This window comes from Bos javanicus, chromosome X, assembly GCF_032452875.1.
Source record: "Bos javanicus breed banteng chromosome X, ARS-OSU_banteng_1.0, whole genome shotgun sequence".
NCBI lineage: Eukaryota > Metazoa > Chordata > Mammalia > Artiodactyla > Bovidae > Bos > Bos javanicus.
This window is the reverse complement of record NC_083897.1, coordinates 3,846,179-3,872,194: the sequence shown is the minus strand read 5'-3', so window position 1 is coordinate 3,872,194 and position 26,016 is coordinate 3,846,179. Positions and strand designations below refer to the sequence as shown.

Below are 26,016 nucleotides of genomic sequence, written 5' to 3'. Positions count from 1 at the left end.
CCCTACACTCACAGGCTAGATTGAGTCAAATCTACATCCCCCCACCTCTGCCATTATAGGTTCTCAGGGCACAATAAATATCTCCTTAATTGCTCTTATTGCAGTTTTAGTTCTTCATTTATGCATATGACTATTTGATTATTATCTGTGCTCACTACTAGACCATAAGCTCCATGAAGGCAAGGACCAAGTTTGTTTTTACTCATCATTGATCTCCGGCACCTAGTCTAAGACTTGGCATATAGTAGGTACTCTGGTGGCTCAGATGGTAAAGAATCTGCCTGCCCTGCAGGAGGCCCAGGTTCGATACCTGGGCTGGGAAGATCCCCTAGAGAAGTGAGTGGCTACTCACTCCATCCAGTATTCTTGCCTGGAAAATTCCATGGACAGAGGAGCCTGGTGGGCTACAGTCCATGGGGTCGCAAAGAGTCAGACACAACTGAGCAACTAACACTTTCACTTTCATTTTTCAGGTACTCTATTAATATTTGTGAGGCTAATAATTCTTATGTATAGAAAATACATAAAACAGCAATTTCCTGGTGGTCCAGTGGTTAGGACTCCATTCTGTCACTACGGAGGGTGCAGGCTCAATCTCTGATCAGGGAACTAAGATCCCACAAGCTGCTTGGCACGGCCAGAAAAACAAAAACAAAAACCCCACACAAAATGAAGCCAACCAGTATTTCTCCCATTGTTATGGCTTTCAGGAAGCTGAGAGTCCTATTTAAAACTTAATTACAGCAATTATATCAACCCACTAGATTTAGCATATCTGAATCCTCTCTTTTGATAATGATGTTCTATTCCCAGTTTATTGACCCATAAAATATTCTTTGGAATAAGATACTCTGTGTGTGTATGCACTTGTGTATGGATACAAAACTAAACCAAAGTGTTTTCAAAGCATTGACAGAATGATTTAAAAAAAATTAAACTTCACCTTAGTGAAAGTGAAGTTGCTCAGTCGTGTCCGACTCTTTGTGACCTGTGGACTATAGCCCACTAAGCTCCTCCATCCATGGGATTCTCCAGGCAAGAATACTGGAGTGGGCTGCCATTTCCTTCTCCAGGGGATCTTCCCGAAACCAATGACTAATGGTGGTGATGGTGAAGCTCGTATCTCACTGAGGTGTCATTACCATCTTGATTCTGTTTCTGTGGCTTATTTCAATCCTTTCGCAGTGCTGGTGGCTCATCTGCGGAAGACTGAAAGGTCACTGGGTAGACACCTTGTTTCTCTAGATTCTGTACCATGTCTAGGGGCTGTTGGTGAATATCATTCAACTCACAGAACTTATTGTCTTTTTAAACTTATTTAAAAATTAATTAACTGATGAATTTACTTATTTACTTTTGACTGTGCTGGGTCTCCATTGCTGTGCTCTGACTTTCTTTAGTTGCAGTGAGTGGGGCCTACTCTCTAGCTGCAGTGCGCCAGCTTCTCATTGCAGTGGCTTCTCTTGTGAGGAGCCTGGGCTCTAGGGTGCGCAGTAAATCTTTTTTTAATCTTATGAAATGTAACACATATCTTGAAGCATTCCTAAAGCAGAAAGACAGAGCAAATATCAATACTTATAAAGCAAACACCCATGTGACCATTGCTAGGTTAAGAAATCGAGCACTGGGGGAATTCCTTGGCTGTCCAGTGGTTATGACTCACTGCCTTCACTTCCAGGGCTGGGTTCAATCCCTGGTAGGGGAACTGAGATCCCACAAGCTGTGAGGCATGAAAAAAACAAAAACAAAAACGAAAAGAAACAGAGCATTGGTATTCATTGTCTATGCTGCATCTTGGTTACTGCCTTATGACATATTTGGTATTCACTATTCCCTGGTAGCCCAGATAGTGAAGAATCTGCCTGCAATGCGGGAGACCTAGGTTCAATCCCCAGGTGGGGAAGATGCCCTGGAGGAGGGCATGGCAACCCACTCCAGTATTCTTGCCTGGAGAATCCCATAGACAGAGGAGCCTGGCAGGCTACAGTCCATGGGGTTGCAGAGAGTCAGGCACAACTGAGCGACTAAACACAAGTACAGCACAGCACATTTACTGTTAGTGCGTATATATCTGGTTTCCTCAGTTAGACAGGAACTTCCCTCAGAACAGAAGCCATAGCTCATGTTTCTTTCTACCTCTCCCAGTGCCTAGTGCAGTGCCCTGATAGGTACCTCATGCGTTTTACATGATTATACATCTTAGGCAAACTCTGTGACTCTGGGAAGACCACTGAGGACTAACTGTGGCGAACAAGAATTGTTCGGGAAAATACAAAATTGTACCATTTGTCTAAAATGGTGTGTACAGGTAAGTTTCTAAGGATAACTAGTATCCCTGATGGGGGTGGTGAGCCGAACCTTCTCTTGAGTTCTGGCTCTTGCCCAATGCGGAAAGTCAGCCTAGGACCATGGCAGTAGCCTCCTGACTGCTCTCCCTGTCTCTGTTCTTTTTTTTTTTTTTTTCTGCACAAAGGTCTCTTTCTATTCATAACATAGGCAAAGTTATTTAAGTCAATAAATTTTTAAGGATTCTCACACATCCTGATTCTTTCCACTGGCAATCACCATAGCTCCTCCCAAGCTGTCATCTTCAACGTAGCCCTTTCAAAAAGTTCTGCTCAATCCACAGCTGTGATGCTTGCCATAGTTGTTTTAGTTGGGCCTTTTTGATCTTCAACAGAGTGCACTTCAAAGTTTGCCACCTGTAATCTTCAAGATCCAATTTCCTCAAGCAGTTTACTATAGGATCCTGTTTAGGGTCAGGAGATGGGATCTGTCTATGATATGCTATGCTAAGTCACTTCAGTTGTGTCCGACTCTGTGCGACCCCAGAGATGGCAGCACACCAGGCTCCCCCGTCCCTGGGATTCTCCAGGCAAGAACATTGGAGTGGGTTGCCATTTCCTTCTCCAATGCATGAAAGTGAAAGTGAAGTCACTCAGTCGTGTCTGACTCTTAGCGATCTCATGGACTGCAGCCCACCAGGCTCCTCCATCCATGGGATTTTCCAGGCAAGTGTACTGGAGTGGGGTGCCATTGCCTTCTCCGGGGATCTGTCTAGTTCTCTAAAAACTTATCAAGTTCAAATCATATTAATTCCTAAGTTATCACACCCTAAAACTTGACAGAGATCATTGGGATACGCCAATACCTTTGGAAAATCCAGACACTGTATTCCGAAGATAAAAGCCTAAAAAAAGAAGCCCATCTTTGTTTTATGTCAACATTAAAACTGAGTACTAGGATCAATACATCTGGTAATTTAAAAGCTTATTTAACTCTACAGCCCTGGAAGCAATCTTTATGCTCACCAATACACACCCATTTTATGGATCATGTTCCTTCTTATCTGTATCAAAACTCATACTGAACAATGAGTTGTGTGTTGCAAAAGAGGATTTACTTTCACACTTGTCTGTAAGTCTTTGTCCACAAATTAAACAAAAACAAACACAAATGCTATCTGTCTCTGTTCTTGCCTTCATTCAATCAGTTCTTCTCGTGGTGTCTTGAGTGCACTGTGTAAACCTAGATCTGACTGCTATACCGCCACTCACTAATCATCACGCAGTGGTTCTCCAGTGGTAATTCACCTCACAACCGCCTGGAGAGCTTCTTACACACCCATACTCCTCCCAAACAAAGGTTCTGATTTGGCAGGTCTGAGGTGGCCTCTTGGCCTCTGTTTCTATAAGAAGAAGGACAGGTGATTCTGCTGCAGCCATTCATCAAGAAACTCTTCAAAGACTCTTATTCTCTACAGGGTGAAACCTTAGCATCTTTAACGTGGTGCACAAGGCCCTTATAATGGATGCCCTTTTTAAAGTGTGCCCTGTTCCCTCCCTTCCACTCCAATCCCATGTCACTATCACCATCATTTCTTGCCTGAACTGCTACAACCGTGTGTTAATTCCCACGTCTTAACTGCTTTCATCACTCTCTGCTCCAGTCTCCTCCCCAAGCTGGAACAAGAGTGAAATTTCAAAATTGCAAATGCATTCATTCTGCTCCCCTCCTCTAAACCCTTCGGTGGCTCCTCACCATCTAAGGGACAGTTTCTCCAGCTGGTTCAGGTGGCATGGCAGCTGGAAGTTGTGGTATTCTTTCTAGAATGCCAGGAAATAATTGATATATTCCATGGCACCATATGAAATCAAACACTTTTCAAAAGAACACTTCTGCTAGCAGAAAATACATCTACATAATGTGAGTGCGATACAAAATCATAGCCACAAGCACAGATGTTCATGAAAAAAGAAATAAACTGTTGAATTAAGCATGATCAGTCCTGGGACTGTCTGTTTAATATTCTTTTGCTACATGTTCATTCATTCTGTTGCCTGCTCACAGATAAGAGGGAGCATCTGTCAAAGACTGAAGAAAACTTTATGGTTAAAAAAAGTTAAAATAGAAAAGTTTCTACCCATTAATTGATTTTTTTCACTGTGAGCATCCGTCTCACTTGGCTTCAGAATGGAGCAGGTGTTGGCCCTAGAGAGCACAGCTTGAGACTCCAGACACTGGGGCATAAAGGCTGAGCTCTTTGGCATGACCAACATGCCCCTTCAAGCTCTGACGCCAGCTTCTCTCAGCCTCATTTACAACTGCTGTCCTCTCCTCTACCATTCCCTCTGGCCAAGAGTTGGAATTCCCTAAATGTTCTTGCCTTCTTTTCCTGTGATTTATACATGGTGTTCTGCTACTGTTCACCCTACCCCTTGATGGCTAGATAAGCTACTACTCTTTCTTCAGGATTCAATCCAAATGGGTCTCTGAGTTGCCTTCCCTCACCTCTCTGGGTGTCTACCTTCCCAAGATCTTGCCCCTGCCTGATTGGATCGCTTATCCCATTACTGGTTGTTTGTGGAGCTGGCAACTGGCCAGGGGGCTACCTCAGGTCACAACAGAGGTTCTTGTCATCCATTTTTCTTGAGTCCTCCGGCACTGAGCACAGTGGCTGATGTGCAGTGGGGGCTTAGGTTGTATTCGTGAAATGAAGAGTAAAATTTCAAAGGAAGCAAAGTTTATCTTTAGAAACTTCCAGCTGCCTACAGGGGTTCCCTCTCCATGTTTTATGGCACTCCTTTTCCAGCCTAGGCACTGTCTTCTCATGCTGCCCACTGGAGTAATCCACCAGGATCTGCCATTAGTATGACAGCCCAGGCTTCAGAATTTTCCCTCAATATCCTGCCAAACTTTACTCACTCCTGTGTCCCATCCATGGCTAGATTTCAGATAAACCAGTGGTTCTCAAACTTTAGCATAAATGAGAATTCCTTGGAGGACTTGTTCAAACACAGGTTACTGGGTCTCAGTGCTCGAGGTTGATTTGGTAGGTCTGTCTAGGCTGGGGCCTGAGAGTTTGCATTTCTAACTTCCCAGGTGACACAGAGACTGTTAGACAAAAATCACCTTTTGAGAACTACTGGAATAAACTGATGTCAAACCAGAGGCAGGAGGTAATGATGCACAAAGGAATCCTTATTTCCTCCTGACTTAGCCCCTTCACTGAGTTTCTGATTCTATCAGCATTGTCTGATTTGGTTAATCTCAGGTCATTTTCCCTCTGCTTCACCTTGTCCTCTTTCTCCAACTTTCTGATTTTATTTTTCAGATGATTATCGGCGTCTCCACTTTAGAGCAACGTGACTCTCCTTTCTTCTTCCGCAAAGCCAGTTTCAGGACAAAGCCCTTTCCTGAGCTCTTAGTTCCATTCCACTGCCCTCTTCTCCCTCTCTCCCCACATCCCTGACCCCTTCCCCCATCCAGTCTGAGCACCCCCTTCCCCAGCCATCAGGGTGACCTTTCTAAAGCTTGGCTTTAATTAGGGCCCCCTCCTATCTAGCAGGGATGGCCATTTCCCCTCCATGGGGAGTCTGGTTCCACAAACAACATTAGCAAGTTAATGACAGTCACCTGCTGGCCTGCGGAAGTTGCTGCTTGCTCCAGCTTCCTTAAAGACAGTGGAAACACTGAAAACACCACATTTACATGCTTCCCTTTATCCATTCACTCAACAAACATTGATTGAGCACCTGCCAGATAACTGTGCAGGGCCCAAGGGACCCTGCGAGGATACATTGAACATGAAGACAGGTTCATGGGTCCCGAGGGTCCACGAGACCTCAACAGGGACAGACATGCAAGGAAGTGACTGACCACTAGTGAGCCCTCCTGCCTCAGCCCTTTGTGTCCGCCCTGTGTCTGGGCTAGTGACCCAGGACCAAAGACTGGGAGATAGAACTCAGGGAATTTCCGAATTTCTTTGTTCTCCTTCCCTTCCCCCCACTTCTTCGTTGAAATAAGGATGGTAATCCATAGCATTCAGTTATGGGCCCCCTGCATGGAGTCAGGCAAGGAATGTAAAGCCCAGAATGTAGTAAGCTAGAGCGTCTCTACACATACGCACACCCATACTGACCCTCACATTGACATGCACAGACTGACAGACACACACGCAGCACTGGCATGCACACCTTTTCAAACATACCAATACACAGCAGAAGTACACACTGACACACACATCGATACAGACGCACTCACTGAAACACACACACGGTAGCAGATAAAAAAACAGTAAATACATGCCTGTACACACACACACATTGACACACCTTGACACACAGACACAGCGGATGCACACTGACAGACAAATGCACACCTACTCACACATCAACACCCACCGCACCCCGCGGAAACCCGGAAGCCTGAGGCGCTTGCAGCCGCAGGTGGCAGGTTTTTCAGAGACCAGAGGGTTGAGGGAGACTTGAGTTACACACTTGGTTCCAGTCTGCGAGGGCCATTGTTTTGGAGGCGGAGGCCTCCGCGAGGTTGGGAGGGTTCCTAGGGACAGGAGGGCAGTCGGGGTGGGGGGACATATGGGCGGGGCACCAAGGTTTCGGCGCTTCTGTAGCGCCTGCGCCGGGTGGAAATGCCTCGAGCTCTGGTGGGCGAGGAGCGCTTAGGCGGGAGCGGGGTGATGTTGGAAGTGGGCAGCAGGGTTCCCAGGGAGCCCCGCAGTCGGCCAGTCCACCTCCGCCGGGCACTCCGCTTGCTCGCCGACGCTGCGGGTATCATTTCTCAGCTCCGCTTTCCAAATGTACAGCTCGGCTCCCGCCACCCACCAAACCGCAGATCCAGGTCAGAGTTAATGACCTCCAGCCTCTCCACGCCCCAGCCTTTGCAGTGCAGACCTGTCTGCCGGCCAGACACCGGGTCTGAGAGCCGCCCGCCCCCACTGCTCCCCGCCCCCATCCGGTCCCGGCCCAGCCTTACGACGGTTCCGCAAATACCAGCCTGGTCCTGCACGTGTCGGCCACCCGAATACAGGGCCTGGCGCCTCGCCCAGGCCCTGCCCCAGCGCCCTGACGGGCCTCGGTGACGATAGTCGCCCCGGTTCTCTGCCACCACCATCTGCCCTTCCGGCCAGCGCTGTCCGTCCACAGAGCTTCCTAGTTCTGTTCCCTGATTGTGCCAGGCTCTTCTCTTTCGGCCCCTCCTGGGTCTCCCGCACAATGGGCACCTCCAGAGCCTTGCTTTTCTGTCCCTACAGAGCCACCTCCGGATTGTGTCTCTTCCTTCTCCTGTACCCGCCCCAGTCCAAACCCTCTGTCCGCCGGTTCAGGAAATGCTTAATTGGGCGCTTGGTGGATGCCAGGCCCCGAAGTAGGCTCTGGGGATGCATTTTGCGGAGTCGTTGTTCTCAACGTTCACACGCAGGTGAAGAGCTTCCGGAGACCGTGTGACACGCACTGTCCCGGCAGGTGGAATCAAGGGCCATGGGAGCGCCTCCTATAGCCACCCCAGTTTCTCTGCCTGCCCTTTTCCCCACGCGCGGGCCTCCGGGTCGGGTCCCTTCTCCCTCTCAGTGCTTCCCGTTTTTCTTTTTTCCTCCCTCCTTCCTCTCCACCTCAGGCGCTCCCGCCTTGGGCCAGCTCCCACGCCGCATCCCGGCCCCCTCTCCGGCCGGGCTTCCCCCCAGGGATCTGTCTCCCCCCGCGGTCCCGGGTTCCACCCGAGGATCCGAGTCCCTCTCAGAGACCAGGGCGCCTGCCCTTTTAAGGAGTGGAGTGGATGATCCCGCCCGCTCCGGCCTCGGACACGCCAGGGATCTAGCAGGGTCCACGGCCAGGAGAAGGATTGCGGGGCGTCAGGCCGAAGAGAGGGAGAAGTGCTGAGGGGAAGGGAGGGGACCCGCGGCGACGGAGGGCCGAGAGGAAAAGGAAAGCAGGCGGGCAGAGCCTCTGCCTTCGGAGGGTCTCCCTCTGCTCACCGCGGCCGCCTAGCCTCGGGTTGACCCAAGGTTAAGGGGAAATCAGGGGGCGGGACAGAGCCCCCGGAGGCTGCTCCGCGTCCCTCGGCGAAATTCCGCTCCACGGAGCTGGGATTTCAGCCCCCGGCCCCTCCTCTGAGAGTTGCCAGCGGTCCAGGCTCTACAGGGGAGTAAGTCGTCCGAGCCTCGGCTCACAAGCCGATCGCCTAGGGCTCGGTGGGGAGAGGAGGCGCGGGACCCAACGGTGGTGAGCTCGGAAATGACAGCCCACAGCACCCGAGGCGTGGAAACCCCAGGGCAGAAGGGGCGTTTCGTGTCAGGACCCCTGGCCTCGGACACCGCATATCACATCTCAGTTGCGGGGCCCGCAGTGCGGCTTCCCCCAACCGCCCCCTTTCTAAGCTCTGCTGGGAAGCGGCACCTGCCACAGCTCTCTCCCTCCGGGTCCCCCACCGGCCTCAGCAGCCCTCCAGGGCCGGGATGGGGGAGGTGTGGTGGAGCAGCGAGACTCCAGCGGCGGCCGCTCCCCTCCAAGCACCCTGAGATTTCGGTGGGGAGAAAAAGGGGGTCCGGGATGCAGGGAGGAGGAAGAGAAGGACCGCAGGGGTCAGCCGCCGAGCGGTGCGCGCCGGGGGGTAGGGGCGGGGGCTCCCTTCCAGCCTCAGGGGTCTGGGGACTCAGGGATGTAAGGCGAGAGCAGGGGGGTGTGACAATTCAGCAGAGGTCGGGACGTACCACAGAGCCCAGTGGCGGGGGGGCGGGCAAAGGACTGGGTCACCGAGGGGAGCCCCCGCCTCCCTTCGCACAGGCCTACAACTGAGGTTGCAGGGAGAGCTGGAACCCTGCTCGCAGGAGAGGGAAGCGGCGCGCTAAATCCACCCCCACGCCGCACCCCACTTCCGAGGGGGTGGGCGATAGAGGAGAGGTCGGGGTTGGAGCAGCAGCGAAGGGGCCCCTCCCTTGCACCTCCCCCCGCCGGACTTGGTTGCGCCCAAAGTGTAACACTTTCTCTTTGTCGGAGGAGCTCCGCTGTTTCCTGTGCTCTAGCTCCCGTTGCGGCGGCGCCCGTGGCAGCCCTGGCGGACGCAGGAACGATGGCAGCGACCGATATAGCTCGCCAGGTGGTGAGTGCGGGGCTTGGGTGCCAGCCTCGGGGCCGGGGGCCTCGGAAGAGCCGAGGAGACCTGGCCGCCGTCACCACCGCCGCAAGGAGGGGCAGTGGGCACCATCCAGGAGACCGGGCGCGGCAGGACTTCTGCTCCTAGGGTCAGCGACTCAGTCCCCCAGCCTTCCGTCCCCGAGAACCGTGGTGGCGGGCGGGTGGGGGAGGCGGGGGGACTGGTCCAGGCTGCAGGCCGGCGGCTGAACTTGCATTGCCCAAGAGCTGCAGCCGGCGCCGCCGCCGCCCTCGCTGCAGCTGCGGCCCCGCCGCTGGGGCGTTGCCGAATGAATGGCCGCAGGAGCCGCCGGGCCCTTCGGGTCCCCGGCACCCTGGCCTCGCTCCCTCGGGGGGCCGGGCCGCGCCCCAGCGCCCCGCCACGCGCCGGGACCCGGGCTTCCTCAGCCAGAGGGGCGTGGGGCTGGGGTGAGCCTGGGGCAGGAGGCGGCGAGTGGTGAGGGGGGCGGGGAGGTGACTGGCTGGGGTAGGGTTTTTCCATATGCATTACATATGTGACTGCGTGTGTGTGTGTGTGTGTGTGTATCACTGTGCGTGTGAGTGCGTGCGCGCGCACTCGTGCCTCCCCGGGCGGACCACGCCGGTGCCCAGCTTGTCTGTGACCCTTGATGTGTCCGCCTGTTTCTGGGAGTGTACTCAGCTCCCTGGTGCGTGTCTCTGGGTCCGGACGCTTCTCTCCCAGTCTGCTTGTGCTGTGTGCCTCTGGGTCTCATTTGTGCGTCTGTGTGGGCTGCAGTCCGCTGGCCTGTAGGTGCTGGCTGGCTGCGTATTTTGGCGCGTTTCTGACACCTGACCCGGGTTTTGCGGGACCCTGGGGGTGGTGGGATCTGTCTCCGGTGCGAGTTCGGTGTGACTGGGCGTGTGTGCCAAAACCTGTGGCGCTGCCTTCTTGTCATGGGACTCAGGAAAATAAGTGTGACGCTTGCAAAAGCGATGCTGTCTCTCTCTTTTTGTTGGCAGCCGACTCTGGAAAAAAAAAAATCTTCGTTTAACGAACTGAAGTTTTCTAGCCTGGGATGTGCAGAGAAATTATACTGAAGTGACCTGAGGCTCCATGTTTGTTTTTTTAGACCAGAAGTTTCGTTGCAAAGGGAGGGGAATGTTTCCACTTGAGGGAACAACCTGGCCTTTCTATTCCTCCCTGAGTGTCTGGGATTTCTAAGAAGCCCACAGTTACCAGTACCCTGAAGTGAGGAAGGATACTGAAGTAGAGCTAGGTCAGATTCCATGACAGTAAACATCCGTACTACTTGATGAAAATTTCTGAAACACACACACACACAGGGTCATACTTATTTAGGGAAATAGTCCATGCAATGCAATTCTAGTGCAAAAAAATATATATAGCCTCTAGGTATTTGGTGTAATTGAAATTGATTTGTTTTCAAAATCTGCATCCAGAATCTGGTAGTATTTTTTTCTACAGGATACGGCTAAGTTTATTCCACCGTCTTGTTCCTGTTGGGAAGGGCAAGGTGATTTCTTTGGATCCTCCCCTACTGCCCTGCAAGACCCCAGCCTGGAGTTCTTTAGGCATTCAGGGTGTGGAAGGACTAGGAGTCCTTGGGAGACCATGCTCTGTGATAATGGCGTTTGAGAGAATTCTTTTCTCCCCAAGATTGGCACTCTAACATGTATTGCATTAGTGTTTTGAGGGCTCCCTCAGTGCCTTTCTGCTCCTCTATTTTAGCGATGGCATGCCTTAAGGAGAAGATTTAGTCCCCTAGATTACACTTGCTCCATCCTTAGTGACCAAGAAGGACGCTAATGATTTTTCTTGTCCGCTAATGAATTTGCACTGACCTGCCCATACTCTCTCACCAGTCCCTCTAGCCTGAATCAGGGTTGCAGGGCAGATGTAGCAAAGGGGAACCTTCCAGAAGGTTGTGTTTCACCTGGGGCTACCCAAAGATCCCCTTTGTTCTAAAAATGGAGGGGGTTGGTTTAGGGCCACTTGGATTGCTCTGCTTGGTTCCAGTTTGCTCTGGGTGGCCTTGCCTTACTCTACAACGAAGAACAAAATTGTATGCCAGATCCTGAAGCTGAAAGAGCAGCCAGAGCCCTTGAGACCTTGTTATCGTGATAAATGGGTTGCTGGGAAAACTGACGTCACTCTCCAGGCCCCCCTCCTCCCCCAGTCAGTGAAGCTCTTGTTTCTGTGTCATTTGTCTCTCTGCTTGCCTTTGTGTCTGTAAGAAGTTGTAATTCACCAGGGGAAGATGCAATTAACTTGGGAGACCTTGGACGTCTGGTTGCTGATTGTTTCTTTCAGCAAAGGCATATTTGGGGTTTGGGAAAAGAAGACTAGAGTATAAACCTAAGTGTGCCTAGCCTAGGAGTTCTTTTTAATGAGCTCTGAGATACAGTGCCATGCAAGTAGCGCTCTGGTGTGTGTGAGGGATGGGCTGGCCTCTCCGGAGTCAGTTGAGGGTCACTCTGGCTTGTAGGATAACATCATTAGTGACAAAAACAGACCTTAGAGTTCCTGGGTAGGACCCTTATTTGTGCACACATGCAACTTGAAAGCTCAGCTTTTGTGTCCATAACACAACCCCACCCTATTTGAATGAACACCGTAAAGATTCTTTGTGACAAAACTGTTTGTTTATCGTGTCCACAGGGTTTATTTGATTGACTAATAAGTGTCCAGCACTATGGCTAGCCCTGGTCAAGGATACTAAAAAAAGTAATAGACGTACTTCCTGGCTTTTACACTTATTCTAGTCTAGTTGGAGAGACTAATTGTGTACATGGGGAAATAATTCGAGAACTACAGAAGATTCCTGGGATGTTCCCATCTCCAGCCCCTGCCTGTGATGTGGCGTGGGCTACTATTAATGTATACTCTCATGGGACTTCCCTGGTGGTCCGGTGGGTAACACTTTGTCTTCCGATGCAGGGGATGTGGGTTTGACCCCTGATTGGGGAGCTAAGATCCTGCCTGCCTCTCGGCCAAAAAACCAAAACATAAAAAAGAAAAACCCAGAAGCAATATTGTAACAAAGTCAGTAAAGACTTTAAGAAAACGGTTTACATAAAAAACCCTTAAAAATATGTTTATATATGGTCTAGTGGTTTTCCGTACTTTCTTCAATATAAGTCTGAATAAAGTTGGGAAAACCACTAGACTATATACACACAAATATATTTTAAGGGTTTATTTTTATTTTTATGTAGACCATTTTCTTAAAGTCTTTATTGACTTTAGTCCATCTAGTCAAAGCTGTGGGTTTTCCAGTAGTCATGTATGAATGTGCGAGTTGGACCATGAAGAAAGCCGAGCCCTGAAGAATTGATGCTTTTGAACTGTGGTGTTGGAGAAGACTCTTGAGAGTCCCTTAGACAGCAAGGAGATCCAACCAGTCCATCCTACAGGAGATCAGTCCTGAATATTCATTGAAAGGACTGATGCTGAAGCTGAAACTCCAATATTTTAGCCACCTGATGTGAAGAACTGACACATTGGAAGAGACCATGATGCTGGGAAAGACTGAAGGCAGGAGAAAGGGATGACAGAGGATGAGATGGTTGGATGGCATCACCAACTTGATGGATATGAGTCTGAGCAAGCTCCAGGAGTTGGTGATGGACAGGGAAGCCTGTCGTGCTGCAGTCCATGGGGTCGCAGAGTCAGACATGACTAAGCGACTAAACCAAACTGGTATGTTTACACACACACACACACACACACACACACACACACACTGCATCACAAGAGACGGACACAACTGAGTGACTGAATTGAACTGATATGTATATACACACAAACACACACACACACTGCGAGGTTCCATGTCTTGTCCAGGGTAACTAGGAAGGCACCAGAGGCCACAGCTGCTGGCTCTTGCACTGAGTTGTTTCTTTCAATGTTGCTTTTTAGGGTCCAGCCTATAAGTGCTGGCCCATAGGAAGTAGGGCTTACTGATTCTGATATGAACCAATCCCAGGATGTGGACAATGATACTTTCCTTCAGTGGCAGCCAGATAATGGTCTTTCTCCCTAAGAAAGACCAGGGTGCCAGGGTACCACCTACAGGTGGCTGCACTCTGGTCTTGCTATCAAACAACACTTAACCTTGATGCCCATTGCAGTGCCCTGCCTCAGCCATCTCTACCACCTCCAACTAAAAGTCATATTCTACCCCAAGCAGGGAGAGGAAAACTGTAACATTCACCCATATCTCTGCAAATACAGCATATGCAAGTACAGCACTGAAGAAAACTTGCGTGGCCCCAAATAGTAAAATTTCATGAATCTAAGTCGAGGGTCTGTGGATGATCATGGTACTATTTTCCAACTTTTCTGTGTGCTTGAGACTTTGCAAAGTTAAAAGTTGTAGGGCAATGTGAATGTCCGTCCTCCTCCTCGCAAATGCCACATGGCCCCTACCCTCGGGGAGTTTACAATCTAGTAGTGGAGGCAGACACGATTAACTATGATTATCCCTGTGGTGAGCTATTGCCTGCTAGGATAATTCATTAAAAGGGGACCTGATCCAGCCCTGGCCGGGGTTGGGGGGTCGGTGGTGGTGGGTGACAGGAAAGGCTTGCTGAGGACTTTAACCACCAGAAGGATAGGTGTGAAGATGGGGGAGAACTCACTTCTGCTCCCAGGCTGGGAACATTTCCTTTGTTAATTCACACACTTTTTTTTCATTCATTCCTTCTGCATGTGTTTATTGGGCACTGACTGCCAGGCTCTGTGCCAGGTGCTGGGAATATAGTGGTGGGCAAGGCCCACACGACAGCCCTCTCAGAGCTTCCAGATGAGAGGCCAGAATAAGCCCTCTTCATATCCTAAAACCCGGAAATGTGAGTGTCAGTGGCGTTCTTATTACAAAACTGCATTACAACTGAGCAATTTGTCTGTATAGTATAATGAGATTTTGATCTGCAGTCTTGTGCACAGCATTTACTTTGTAGAGTCTCTGCTGTAAATTTTCTATTAATTGCTGGCTTTGTTACCCAGCACTGCCCCTCCCTTTGTGTGCTGTAAGGGAGCGAACCCATAGCATTAGCCTGAGCAAAACTAATTAGGAATCTAAGTCCCCTGGGAAAAGGTATTCCAGAACTAAATGGGACTGATTTCTGGACTTTCCTCGGTTTCTGGATTATCAGAGCCGTGGTTTCATATTAGTATGAACAACTGAGGACCGCTTTTCAGTCGCGTGTACATTAAAACCACATTTGAGAAAGAACCAGCGAGAAAAGAAAGAAAAAGAATACCGTGGATCAGTGTAACATGTGTCTTTCAATGATCTCAAAATGCTTCCATCTGTATGATTTCATTTTCCCCAACAGCTTCTTGGACGAGTATTATTGTTCTTTTCATTTTATGGGTTCAGGGAGACCAAACGACTTAGTCCAAAGTGTTATTGCTGGTCAGTGGATGAAGCAATGAAACATCTACCAGATGATACAAATTCAGTTTTTAAAAAACCCTGGCCTTGTCATCGTGATTCCAAGAAATAAAAATCCTGACATGTCCCCTCTTCCCCCTTTGTTCACTGAATCTCCCCCTCCCCCCAGCACACTTAACCATAGAGGTCAAGAAAGACTATACTTGGGTGCTTGGGAGATGCTCTGATGTTAAAAAGAGATTCTCGGCTTAAACCCCAGATAGCACAGTCATGGCTATGTGTGGGCTTGCTTTCTTTCTTCTTTCCCATATTGCTTTAAATAAAAATCTTGGAGCCACCAGCCATGTAATGATGGATTATTTTAAGTAACAACTGGAGGGGGGGGCGCAGGATGAATTAGAAACACAGACCCTTCCTCCTTGGTTTGGCAGGAGGAGGCTTCTGCTGCTGGGATTTGAAACCGTGGGTTTTCTCTGCTGCCTGCACAGAGGAAGGAGGCCACATGCTTGGGAGGGGGAGAAATAACGTTCGCGCTTCTGCAGTGTCTTCTCATTAGAGGCAGCCATCTGCTGAATTACGCAGCATGCTCGCCACTGGCCTCAGAGTCGGGTCATTCCTTCCACTCACATAAAGGGGACTGCGGGAAAGATTTGCGGGCCTTCTCAGGGACAGGGCCCAGGGCTCAGGTTTCTCTGGCCAGGGCCTTCTCTGATCCCCAAGGAAAGCGCTGGAGTAGCAGGGGCCGAGCCTTGCTTTCACGGCCTTGATGAGGTGTGAGGTCGTGTTCGGTTTCCTTTTGCAGCAGAGGCCCCAGCTCTGAGCACTGGCGCTGAGGCAGGAACTGGGTTTTTTCAGATCCCCTTTAAATGAGACCAGATGGAGGCAGAGGCAAATTCAGGCTCCCCAGAGGACAGTTGGGCATTCATCCAGAGGCCTGTGAGTAAACCTTTTTTTTTTTTTTTTTCTTCTCTTTTTAACAGATTGCAGATAACAATGGCCAGAACACCTAGGAGACTCTGTTTAAATGGCCTGATTGGAAGCGAAGCTGTCTGGCTTTTGTGGGAAAGTTGACCCACCCTGGGCAGGGGTCACCCCTGGCCTGAGGTGGAGGAGATCTTTTACCTAGAATCTGGCCGGTTGGCTTCAGTAGCCCGGGAGCTCTTAGAGGCCAAACTGAGGCTCAGGCCTTAGTCAGAAGAGAGGGAACTGGGAGCTGGAGGTGGGAGAGAAGAGGCAGAAGAGGGGCACCAGCCTTCGTGAGCCTGTTCCACCACCCTTCTCCTCCTGACTAGCATCAGCCCCAAGCCCCGTGTCTTGGAATTCTAGCAGCAGAAAGAAATCTCTGTGCCACTTGAGTCAGCCTTTCCATTTGAGAGTGCCTGTCTGCTTGTCAGGGTCCCCTCACCGTTCTCTGCCTCGAAATCACTGTGTGACTGGGGACACGTCACTTCCTCCCTCCGAGTCTCTGTTTCCCCTTTTGTGAAATGAGCCGGTTGGATGAAGTGCTCTTTTAAGGCTGTTTCCAGCTCTAACAGCATAGGGTTCTTGTGTTTCCTAGTCCTGTGGCCTAATTTCTTTCAGGTCCTTGACTGCTTTTGCTTCCAAATGAGATGGCAGAATTTAAGTCCACCTTTTCCCTGCTTTGACTCCTTGAGCTGGGTGGAAAGACTGTTGTAGAGAAAGCAAGCCAGTGGTTTTTAGCTCAGCAGGTCCCTGGAACTGGAATGGAAAGCAACGACCCTTCAGATATTGTCTGTCTATCCGTGTAGGTCTATATGGCTATTGTCTTCCTATAAAGGTACATGACAGCTGAATTTTTGTCTATTGAATCCCCTTTTAAATGCACTAGGAGAGCTAGCTATTTAAGAGAGTCCTGCTGTGAATCCTTTTACAGGAGGAAAAGCCACTCCGGAGCTGATCCAGTGTATTAAACCCAGAGTTGGATTGCCGCAGGTGGGCCTTCTGTCTCCATGGGGGGCATAGTTTCCTGTGTGCTTCCCCAGGATCCCCTAAGTTACTCCCCCACCGAAAGGCATTGGGGCCCCCAGGGTGTGATGCTGGCTTTTGCAGGCTTTATGTCTCGTCCAAAAGGCCCCCAAATTTCTCTCTTCCAGTTAGGGCATTATTATTATTGTCAGTTTCCTCAGCCCAGCTTAATCAGAGCCAGGGAAATCCTGATTTTCATGTGTTAGGCATACTGGAGTTTTTTGCTTTTGTTTTTGTTTTTAATCTCTGGGAACTTATCAGTGCTTTTGTGCTCTTATGGCTGATAATGCAGGTCATGATTATCTCTATCAGTTGTATCCAACTCTTTGCGACCCTATGGACTGTAGCCTGCCAGGCTTCTCTGTCTATGGGATTCTCCAAGTAAGAATACTGGAGTGGGTTGCCATGCCCTCCTCCAGGGAATCTTCCTGACCCAGGGATCGAACCTGCATCTCTTATGTCACTTGCTAGAGGTAAAGAACCCACCTGCCATGGACAGAGGAGCCTGGCAGGCCACAGTCCATAGGGTCATGCAGAGTCGGACACGACTGAAGCGACTTGGCATGCACGCACTTGACAACACTGGAGGCAGCAAATAGGGCTAGCATCCACCTGATTGCTTCAGCAGGTTATGCGATTTGACTTTGCCTCCCGCTTCACATGAATCTTGTTGTTGGTGGTGGTGGTCCAGTGGTTCAGTATCTGCCTCCCAATGCAGGGGACATGAGTTCAATCCCTGCTCTGGGAAGATCCCACATGCTGCGGAGCAACTAAGCCAGTGTGCCACAACTACTGAGCCCAAGCAGCTCTGCAACAAGAGAAGCCACCGCAGTTACTCTAGCTGTGGTGACTTCTCGAGCAGGGATTGAACTCATGTCCCCTGCATTGGGAGGCAGATACTGAACCACTGGACCACCAGGGAAGTCCCCATTATACTTTATAATAATAAGGCATAACGGGGCTTTCCTGATAGCTCAGCACTGAAGAATCCGCCTGCCGATGCAGGAAACATGGGTTTGATCCTTGGGTTGGGAAGATTTCCTGGAGAAGGAAAAGGCAACCAACACCAGTACTCTTGCCTGGAAGACCCCATGGACAGAGGAGCTTGGCTGGCTACAGTCCATAGGGTCGCAAAGAGTCACACACGACTTAGCGACTAAACAACAACAATATACTATATAATAACAACAATATACTATACAATAATGTTTTATATACATATATACATATATATAATGGGGCTTCCCACATGGTGCTAGTTGTAAAGAACCTGTCGGGAAAATCCCCTGGAGGAGGCCATGGCAACCCACTCCTGTATTCTTGCCTGGAGACTCCCCATGGAGAGAGGAACCTGTGGAGCTACAGTCCATAGAGTCGCAGAGTTGGACACAACTGAAACACCTTAGTATGCATGCACCTATGTTATAATAAGGAAAATAATGAGGTTTTATTGTATTATTGGTAAAATAAATATTTTATATACAATAAAACAGCCTGAAAGCTGAATACTTAACTGAATTGTCTGATTATCTGTACATAAAGCAACTTTTTCATTGTAACTAAATATTTTGATAAACAACAACAAAAAAAAGATTTTGCTAAACTGAGGCTACTTTCCTGCCTAGGAAAATATCATAATAGGTGCTTTTAAAAAATAAAATTTTAATTCTGATTATAAAATTAAAATATGCCTACTGTACAAAGTTTGGAAAACAGGAAAGCACCAACTGAATTGTCTGATTACTTGTACAGAAAGCAACTTTTTCATTGTAACTAAAGATTTTGTTAAACTATCTGAGGCTACTTTCCTGCCTAGGAAAATATCATCATAGGTGCTTTTAAAAAATAACATTTTAATTCTGAGTATAAAATTAAAATATGCCTACTGTAGAAAGTTTGGAAAACAGAGGAAAGCACCGACTCTTACAGCCCCTCCAACCCCTAAGCGACCATTGTCACAATTTTGGTATATATTCTTCCAAGCTTTTAAAAATGCATGTACACTTATTTTCCCCATGATTGGGATGATCCTGTATATACAAGGTTTTGTTTTTTTCACCTAACAGTATTTGGTGATCATGTTCCTATGCTATTAAATATTCTTAGAATATGTTTTTTCAGTTCAGTTCAGTTGCTCAGTCGTGTCCGACTCTTTGTGACTCCATGAATTGCAGCACGCCAGGCCTCCCTGTCCATCACCAACTCCCAGAGTTCACTCAAACTCACGTCCATCGAGTCGGTGATACCATTCAGCCATCTCATCCTCTGTCGTCCCCTTATCGTCCTGCCCCCAATCCCACCCAGCATCAGAGTCTTTTCCAATGAGTCAACTCTTCACATGAGGTGGCCAAAGTACTGGAGTTTCAGCTTTAGCATCATTCCTTCCAAAGAACACCCAGGACTGATCTCCTTCAGAATGGACTGGTTGGATCTTCTTGCAGTCCAAGGGACTCTCAAGAGTCTTCTCCAACACCACAGTTCAAAAGCATCAATTCTTCGGTGCTCAGCTTTCTTCACAGTCCAACTCTCACATCCATACATGACCACTGGAAAAACCATAGCCTTGACTATGAATATGTTTTTTTACCATCCGCTTAATAGTCCATCATGCATCACTGAACTATTCATTGAGTTTGAACATCCTGAAGATTTTCAGGGTCTCTCAGAGGTCAATATTCAGAGCTGGGGATGGATGTAGAGAAAGGGAAGGTGTGAGAAATCAGGCCCACCACGAAGTGATACATGAGGCTGCCAGAGAGAATCCGATTTCCGTGTTTCTGTCCTTTCCTAGCATCTCCATGCCAAGGCCAGAGGAAGAAAGTCAAGGGCAAGCCCGGTTATCAGCCATGAGTTCCAAACTTTTTGTTTTGGTCTTATCCTTCAGAATGACAGGTACTAACTTGGCCACCCCAGGTTTTTTTTCCACCCCAGTTTGAAATGGAGACAGATGGACCCTCCTTTTCCTGTGCCACAAAGGTTGAAGGAGGGGACAGGAGTGGTCCATTTGGGTGCTTTGGGACTCTTTATTTTCAGAATCACAGCAAGGGGAAACTGATGCACAGCTGGAACCGCCTTCACTTGTCCTTCATAACGTGATCCTTCGAATATTCAATTAAAACACGAAATTGGCGTGTTCTCAGGGGAGGAGGCGGAAGAGAAAGAGAGCGGTGTTTCTGCCTGTGATATGAAATGTGGTATAACGTATTTCAAAACCGCAGGTGCCTGCAGATGAGGCAAAAACAGGAAATGCAATTGGGGAGGGGAGTGGGGCTCCCGCAATTCTCAGGAGCACACTTTCATTTTTGCCTTCCTTTCAGCTCCTCTCAGATTCTGCATCCTAATTACCCCTGCTGCAAAGCTGAGTGAGATCTCTCTTTTCATGTATTAAAGATGTTTTTAAATTACACAGGTAATGTGTGAATACATTCATGCTGTAAAAGAATCAAGCAACGCAGAAGCACACTGACTACCGCCCCTGAGTAAGCCCCTAGTTCCGGTCCCCTTTCCTGAGGTAGCTTGAGTTCTGGGTTTTTAAGAGGTGTCTTTTTGGTTGCCTTTCTCTGCACTCACATACATGTATGTGTCAATACACACATGTAAGGATTTTTGCATGTATCGACACATGAATACTGTGCTTATTGTTCCACAGCTTCTATTTTTCTACTGTAATATGTCTCAGATATTCCCATCAGTACCTATAGCCCCCCTCGTGGCTCAGCAGTAAAGAATCCACCTGCGATGCCTGCCAGTGCAGGAGATGTGGGTTCAATCCCTGGATAGGGAGGATTCCCTGGAGAAGGAAATGGCAACCCGCTCTGGTATTCTTGCCTAGAGAATTCCACAGACAGGGGAGTCTGGCAGGCTCCGGTCCAGGGGGTATCAAGAGTTGGACAAGACTTAGTGACTAAACCACCACCACCATAATTAATTTACAACGTTGTATTAATTTCAGGTGTACAGCAAAGTGACTCCGTTAGACATATATCTACTCTTCTAGATTTATTTCTCATATAGGTCATGGCAGAGTATCGAGTGGCGTTCCCTGTGCTATACAGTAGGTCCTCGTTAGTTACCTATTTTATTAATATATGTAGTAGTGTGTATGTCAATCCCAATCTCCCCATTTATCTCTGCCCCTCCTTATTCCCTGGTAACCAAAAGTTTATTTTCTAGATCTGTAATTCTATTTCTAGACCTACTGCATGCTTCTTAATGGCTGCAGAATATTCCAGAATGTGCACTTATCATAATTTAGTTAACTATTTTCCCATTGTCGGCTATTTAGCTTTTTTTTCCCCTAGGTTTTCAGCATTATAAATAATACTGTAATGAAGTTCCTTGTCTTGTATGTACATGGATCTTTGTATAGGTATGTGAGTTTCTGTAGAGTAGATTCTCAGGGAAGGTTGCGGGGTCATGGGAAATGAGCCATTGAACATTTTGGTGTCTGTGTCCTTTCTAGCATCTCAGTTTAAAGCCTCAGATGTGGCACCGCCTGATACTCAAGATGGTAAGAGTTTAGTGACAGATGTGCTGGGCCAGGTTGCCAGTTCCATCTCTTGTTGTGCACTTTGTAATCCAGGGACATTCAATGAACTGCAGTCAAAGTAATCAGGCCCTCAGTTAATCAGGCCACCTTAAGGAGAAATAGGAAAGATAAACTACCAGAGGTTTAGAGAGGAAGGGGGGGTGGAGAAACTTCCGGGGGCTGTCATAGGGTCAGTGTCCACTCAGCCCAAATCCTGTCCTTTTCACCTCTATGTATTTACCTCTGAACAATGGGGACTGATATTCATAACGGTGACCTTGACATCTTCTAAGATTCATCAAAGCAGGAGTGAATGGTGCTCGCCAGACAGGATTTCCTAAAGCAGGAACTGCATTTACAAATTCATTTTTGAAGCTTTATCAGCTACAAGGACTGAGACATGCAATTTACTGCTTAAATCTTGGTTAGCAAGAAAGACACATTATTTAGATCCCACGTTCCCTAGTTCCTAGTACTGGACACCAGATAAAAAGACAGGGAAAAAAAAGGATTCTAAAAGTTACCAGTGGCCTTCACCAAATCCAGACCAATGGTTATTTCTTTGTAATAATTCCTGACTTAAACCTTGGCCTATGGTGATAGAAAACTAATTGGGTCATCTCTTACTTTCCTGATCATTTCCCTCCCTCTTGGGAAAATTCTCTTCATCTTCCCATTCCTTACTTGTGGGCATTTCTTATATTCAATGTTTAGTTCTTTTCTCCCTGTACTGTCTCTTGAGGAACACATCCAGTTTCATACTTCTTACTCCTAAATTTGTCTCAGTCCTGAATTCTCCCTGAGCATGCAATTCCATATTGTTAAGTACATACTGGACTTCTTCGAGATGGATATGTCACCATAAAATCAAAACTATCTCATTTTCTTTAATATAGAAAATGCTTTTACAAATCCAGAAGAGAAAGACAAGCACCCATTTTAACAAAATGGGCAAAGACACGGATAGGCAACTCACATATACATAGATACAATTGCGTACACAGTTGAACAATAAAAAAATATTCACTCTCACTAATAAAATGCAAATTAAGTGACATGATGCCATTTTCCAGTGACAAAATTCATGATGGTTAAAAAGTTTCAGAAGCTCAGTGCTAGTCTAAGTATGTGTAAACAGACATGCTCACACACTGGTGTTGAAAATAGACATTTGTAATATTCTCTGTTGAATGATTTCTCAGTGTGTACCGAAGTCTTTCCAATGTGTGTGCCCTAGGACCCAGCAGGGTTTAATTCTAGGAATTTAGCTTAAGGAAATAATCAGAGACTATGCAAACGTGTAAGAACATGAATTGTTACTTAAAATGGTTGCAGACTTGGAAACAGGCTAAAGGTCTAGCAGTGGGAGATGGGTTGAGAAAATGTGGTAAATTCCTACAATGGAATGTTACATGGCCAAAAAAGTATTGTTTTAGAATATACTTAATTACTCAAGAGAACATCCATACTATATTAAGTGTCAGGTTTTCAAGCCAGGTGATGAAAAGGAATGTATATACAGATTTATCCCATTTTGTAAAAAAATAAAAAATAAAAAGGAGATAGAGAAAGAAGTATGTAGACTATAGGGAAACACACATAAATATTAGTGGTGATTATCTCTGAAGAGTGATATTATGAGTGATTTTTATTTTCTTCTTTATAATTTTCCATATGTTTTAAAATTTCTACAGTGAACATTGATTACTCTTATAAAAATCTGATAAATGTAATTTAAAAATAATAGCTGTTTAAAATGAGAATCTTCGACTTTTCCACTAACACACCCTTTCCTGGCTTCCCTCTTTCTGCCCTTGGTGCCATCAATCCAAGCTCCCAAGCCTAGGACCTTGCAGCCTGACAGCTTTGATTGTTCCTTTACTCTCTGCCCCAACACTCATTGAGTCTCATTCTTCCTTTAGGATGGCTCTCAAATTTGTTCCTCTCTCTTGAGTCCCAAGTCAGATCAGTTCATTTCAGCCAGCATTTATTGTCACAGCGCCTGCTTGTCACTCTGCCAGTTCAGCGTTATTGGAGTCACCCCCTAATATGTCTTCCTGCCCCTGCCCTCTCTCTCCTCCCACTGATCAAGTGCCCTGCAGCTCGAATGATGTTTTGAAAACACCACTTGTGTCATGGTCTTTCCTGCTCAAAACACTCAAAATGCCCCTTTGAAACCCCATTGCCTGGGGAATAAAGGCCATGTTTTCTTCAACTATTTCGGGGACTCATAGCACTGGGCTAGGTGGGAGATAACTATGGCCATTTGAGGGGTGTTTGGTGAGGTTTTGGCAGTGAACTAAATCTTCAAGAATAAGATATAGAGTCCTCCCCACTGCCCTTCACTATCTTCAGTTTGAAAATTTCCTTTCCTCACCTTTTGGCACTTGGACCAGAGGTCTTGGAGCAGTTGGAAGTTTCATGGTGCCGAATTTGGAGACAGGAAGAGGCAGCCAGGGGCGATAAAATAGGCTCAGGAAACCTTGACTCAGTCCGTCCCAATTTCTGATCTGCTAAGTAGGAGGCTGCATCAAGAAAGCAGATGGGCTCTTAGGTTTCTGTCTCTCCTGCAGCCTTGAGGACCAAGAGTGAATGGTGGGAAACTTATATCTCTCTTTGATTGTTTTGATAAAAAGAAGGAGAAAGGGGTGAGGGAAGGCAAAGAGGGGCAGATGTAGAACAAGCCCTGAGTGATGCGGGCCACTCATGAAACTCAGCTGTCTTCAGGTACCCCTCTGGGGTCCAGAATCTACCAGCCAGGACCAAGTGATGGCATATGGTTGTCTGTTGAGAATACTCTGCTGGGAGTGTGTGGGGTGGGATGTATGAGGGTAACCATCTTGCCAGATGGCAGGCACGGGCACTCGTCCTAACTCTTCAATGACCTGGTGACACCGAGGAGAGTTGGATCCCATGCTGGGAGGAGGGCTGTCTGGGAGCCAGTGGTGACAATGCCAGCTGCTGAAGGGCTCCCCTGCCAAAGCAGTCTGTCTGTCTCAGGGCAAAAGTTTACCCTAATGGTCTGAGTCGAAAAGCGGGGCCCGTCCAGCCTGAGAGGTGCCTGCTAGCACAGCTGGTGATGCTGGGACAGGACTCCTGGCACCTCCTGTGTCCATTTTGGATTGCTCTTGGCACCTTTCTGGGTACGGAAATCTCGGTGGACTCCACCAAACAGAAAGTCTGACTCCCTTTGTAGCCCACCCCTCCTGTCTAGCTCAGCTGTCCCCCGCTTCCCCTTTCCTCTCTGCACCCCTCCCTTGGGGCCGCCGGCACTTAGCCGGCTTCTTGAGTCCAAGCAGACCCCTTCGGTCCTGCCCCCTGGCTCCTTGGAAGCCTTCCTCAGTGTGAGGTTCTCCCTGTTTTGTAGAACTGCTAACAATGAGAACCCTTGGGACCTGCAGGCAGAGCGAAGGCCCCCTGCTTTCCAGGGCTGGGAATGGCTTACCTGACCCCGATGGAGACCAGGGAACCTGGGGCAGGCTGAGGGCAGCTGTGTGTCTGGACTATCACAAAGTGTTCCATGGCATTGCCTATTGTTTGAGGGTCTGAGGGGAAGGAGAACGTCACAGTGCAGTAAGAGCTGCAGCTACAGTTGCTGGAGTGTTTATCACACTCTGTGCCCCATGCTCAGGGCTTGAAGAGCATTATCCTATCCAGTCCTCACACCAGTCCTACGAGGTAGTAACTACTACTGTCTGGTTTTACACATGCGGAGATTTCGAGAAGTTCAGTAAATTTGTCTGAGGGCAGGAGGTGGAGAATGTGGGACTCCCACTCTGACCTGCCTGATTTTTAAGCTGTATGTTGTGCCACCTTGGTTAGATCCCCAAAAGTGCCCTAGAGAGAGGAGTAATTGCTTTTTAAATTTTGATTAACTTTTTTTGGCTGCCCTGGGTCTTCGTTGCCCAGTGTGGGCTTTCTCTAGTTGTGGTCCTTGTGCTTGGTTGCCCCTTGGCATGTGGAATCTTAGTTCCCTGTCCACGGAGCAATGACTACATTGGAAGGTGGGTTCTTTAATGGTGGACCACCAGGGAAGCCCCAGAAATTGCTTTTGTGATGTTTCTTTGTCATGTTTGCTGAACACTTATATGTGTTTCAGGCTTTGTTCTAAGCTCGTTACATGTGTGTTAGCATATTGAGTCTCCCAGTCATCTGTAACATAATATCGTCTCCAACAGAGTTAACCCAAGAATGGGACCCTCCGGCCCCAGTGTTCTCATCCTCTGACCCCACCCCCCCACGCCGTACAAGCTCTCTCTGTAGTTGGCTGCGTGTGAACTGTATTGACTTTCATTATGGAGCCTCAAGGATTCTGGAACCCAAGAATCCATGATTTGTAAGCTAATGGGTCATTTTGCTTTGGATCAGGAACTACTAAGGGGAGATGAGCCTGACTCCCCGAGTGTGTGTTCCTTCCTAGCACAGAGGGCGCTGGGATGGGAAAAGTGTGACCCAGGTTGCTTGTAAGCACATCCTCATTTTCTTCCGTTTCCAAATTAGGGTGAAGGTTGCCGAACGGTCCCCCTGGCTGGACATGTGGGGTTTGACAGCTTGCCTGACCAGCTGGTGAATAAGTCAGTCAGCCAGGGCTTCTGCTTCAACATCCTGTGCGTGGGTGAGTATTTCCATAGCAGGAAATTCTATTACAGAATATGGATCCTTAATGGCTGGATGTGGCTTGGCAGGTAATTAG

The 26,016-nt window shown here is 48.1% G+C and overlaps 1 protein-coding gene and 1 non-coding gene across 10 annotated transcripts in view; one reads left to right on the top strand and one right to left on the bottom strand.

Moving 5' to 3' along the window:
• Positions 1-26,016, top strand: part of SEPTIN6 (septin 6) — a 158,980-nt gene that overhangs the window by 76,175 nt on the left and 56,789 nt on the right. For 2 of the 9 annotated variants that reach the window (XM_061408542.1, XM_061408540.1), the window contains exons 1-2: positions 15,606-15,745; positions 25,824-25,938. In XM_061408542.1, coding sequence (XP_061264526.1) covers positions 15,686-15,745; positions 25,824-25,938 — 175 coding nt within the window. In that variant the 5' untranslated portion in view covers positions 15,606-15,685. Of the gene's footprint in view, positions 1-8,148; positions 8,443-9,019; positions 9,397-15,604; positions 15,746-25,823; positions 25,939-26,016 lie in introns of those variants that run through there. The other 7 variants (XM_061408548.1, XM_061408544.1, XM_061408546.1 and 4 more) reach the window with 6 other exon arrangements.
• Positions 3,335-3,461, bottom strand: LOC133243607 (small nucleolar RNA SNORA40). Its single transcript, XR_009735158.1, has one exon. It is a non-coding gene; the product is annotated as a small nucleolar RNA SNORA40 (small nucleolar RNA).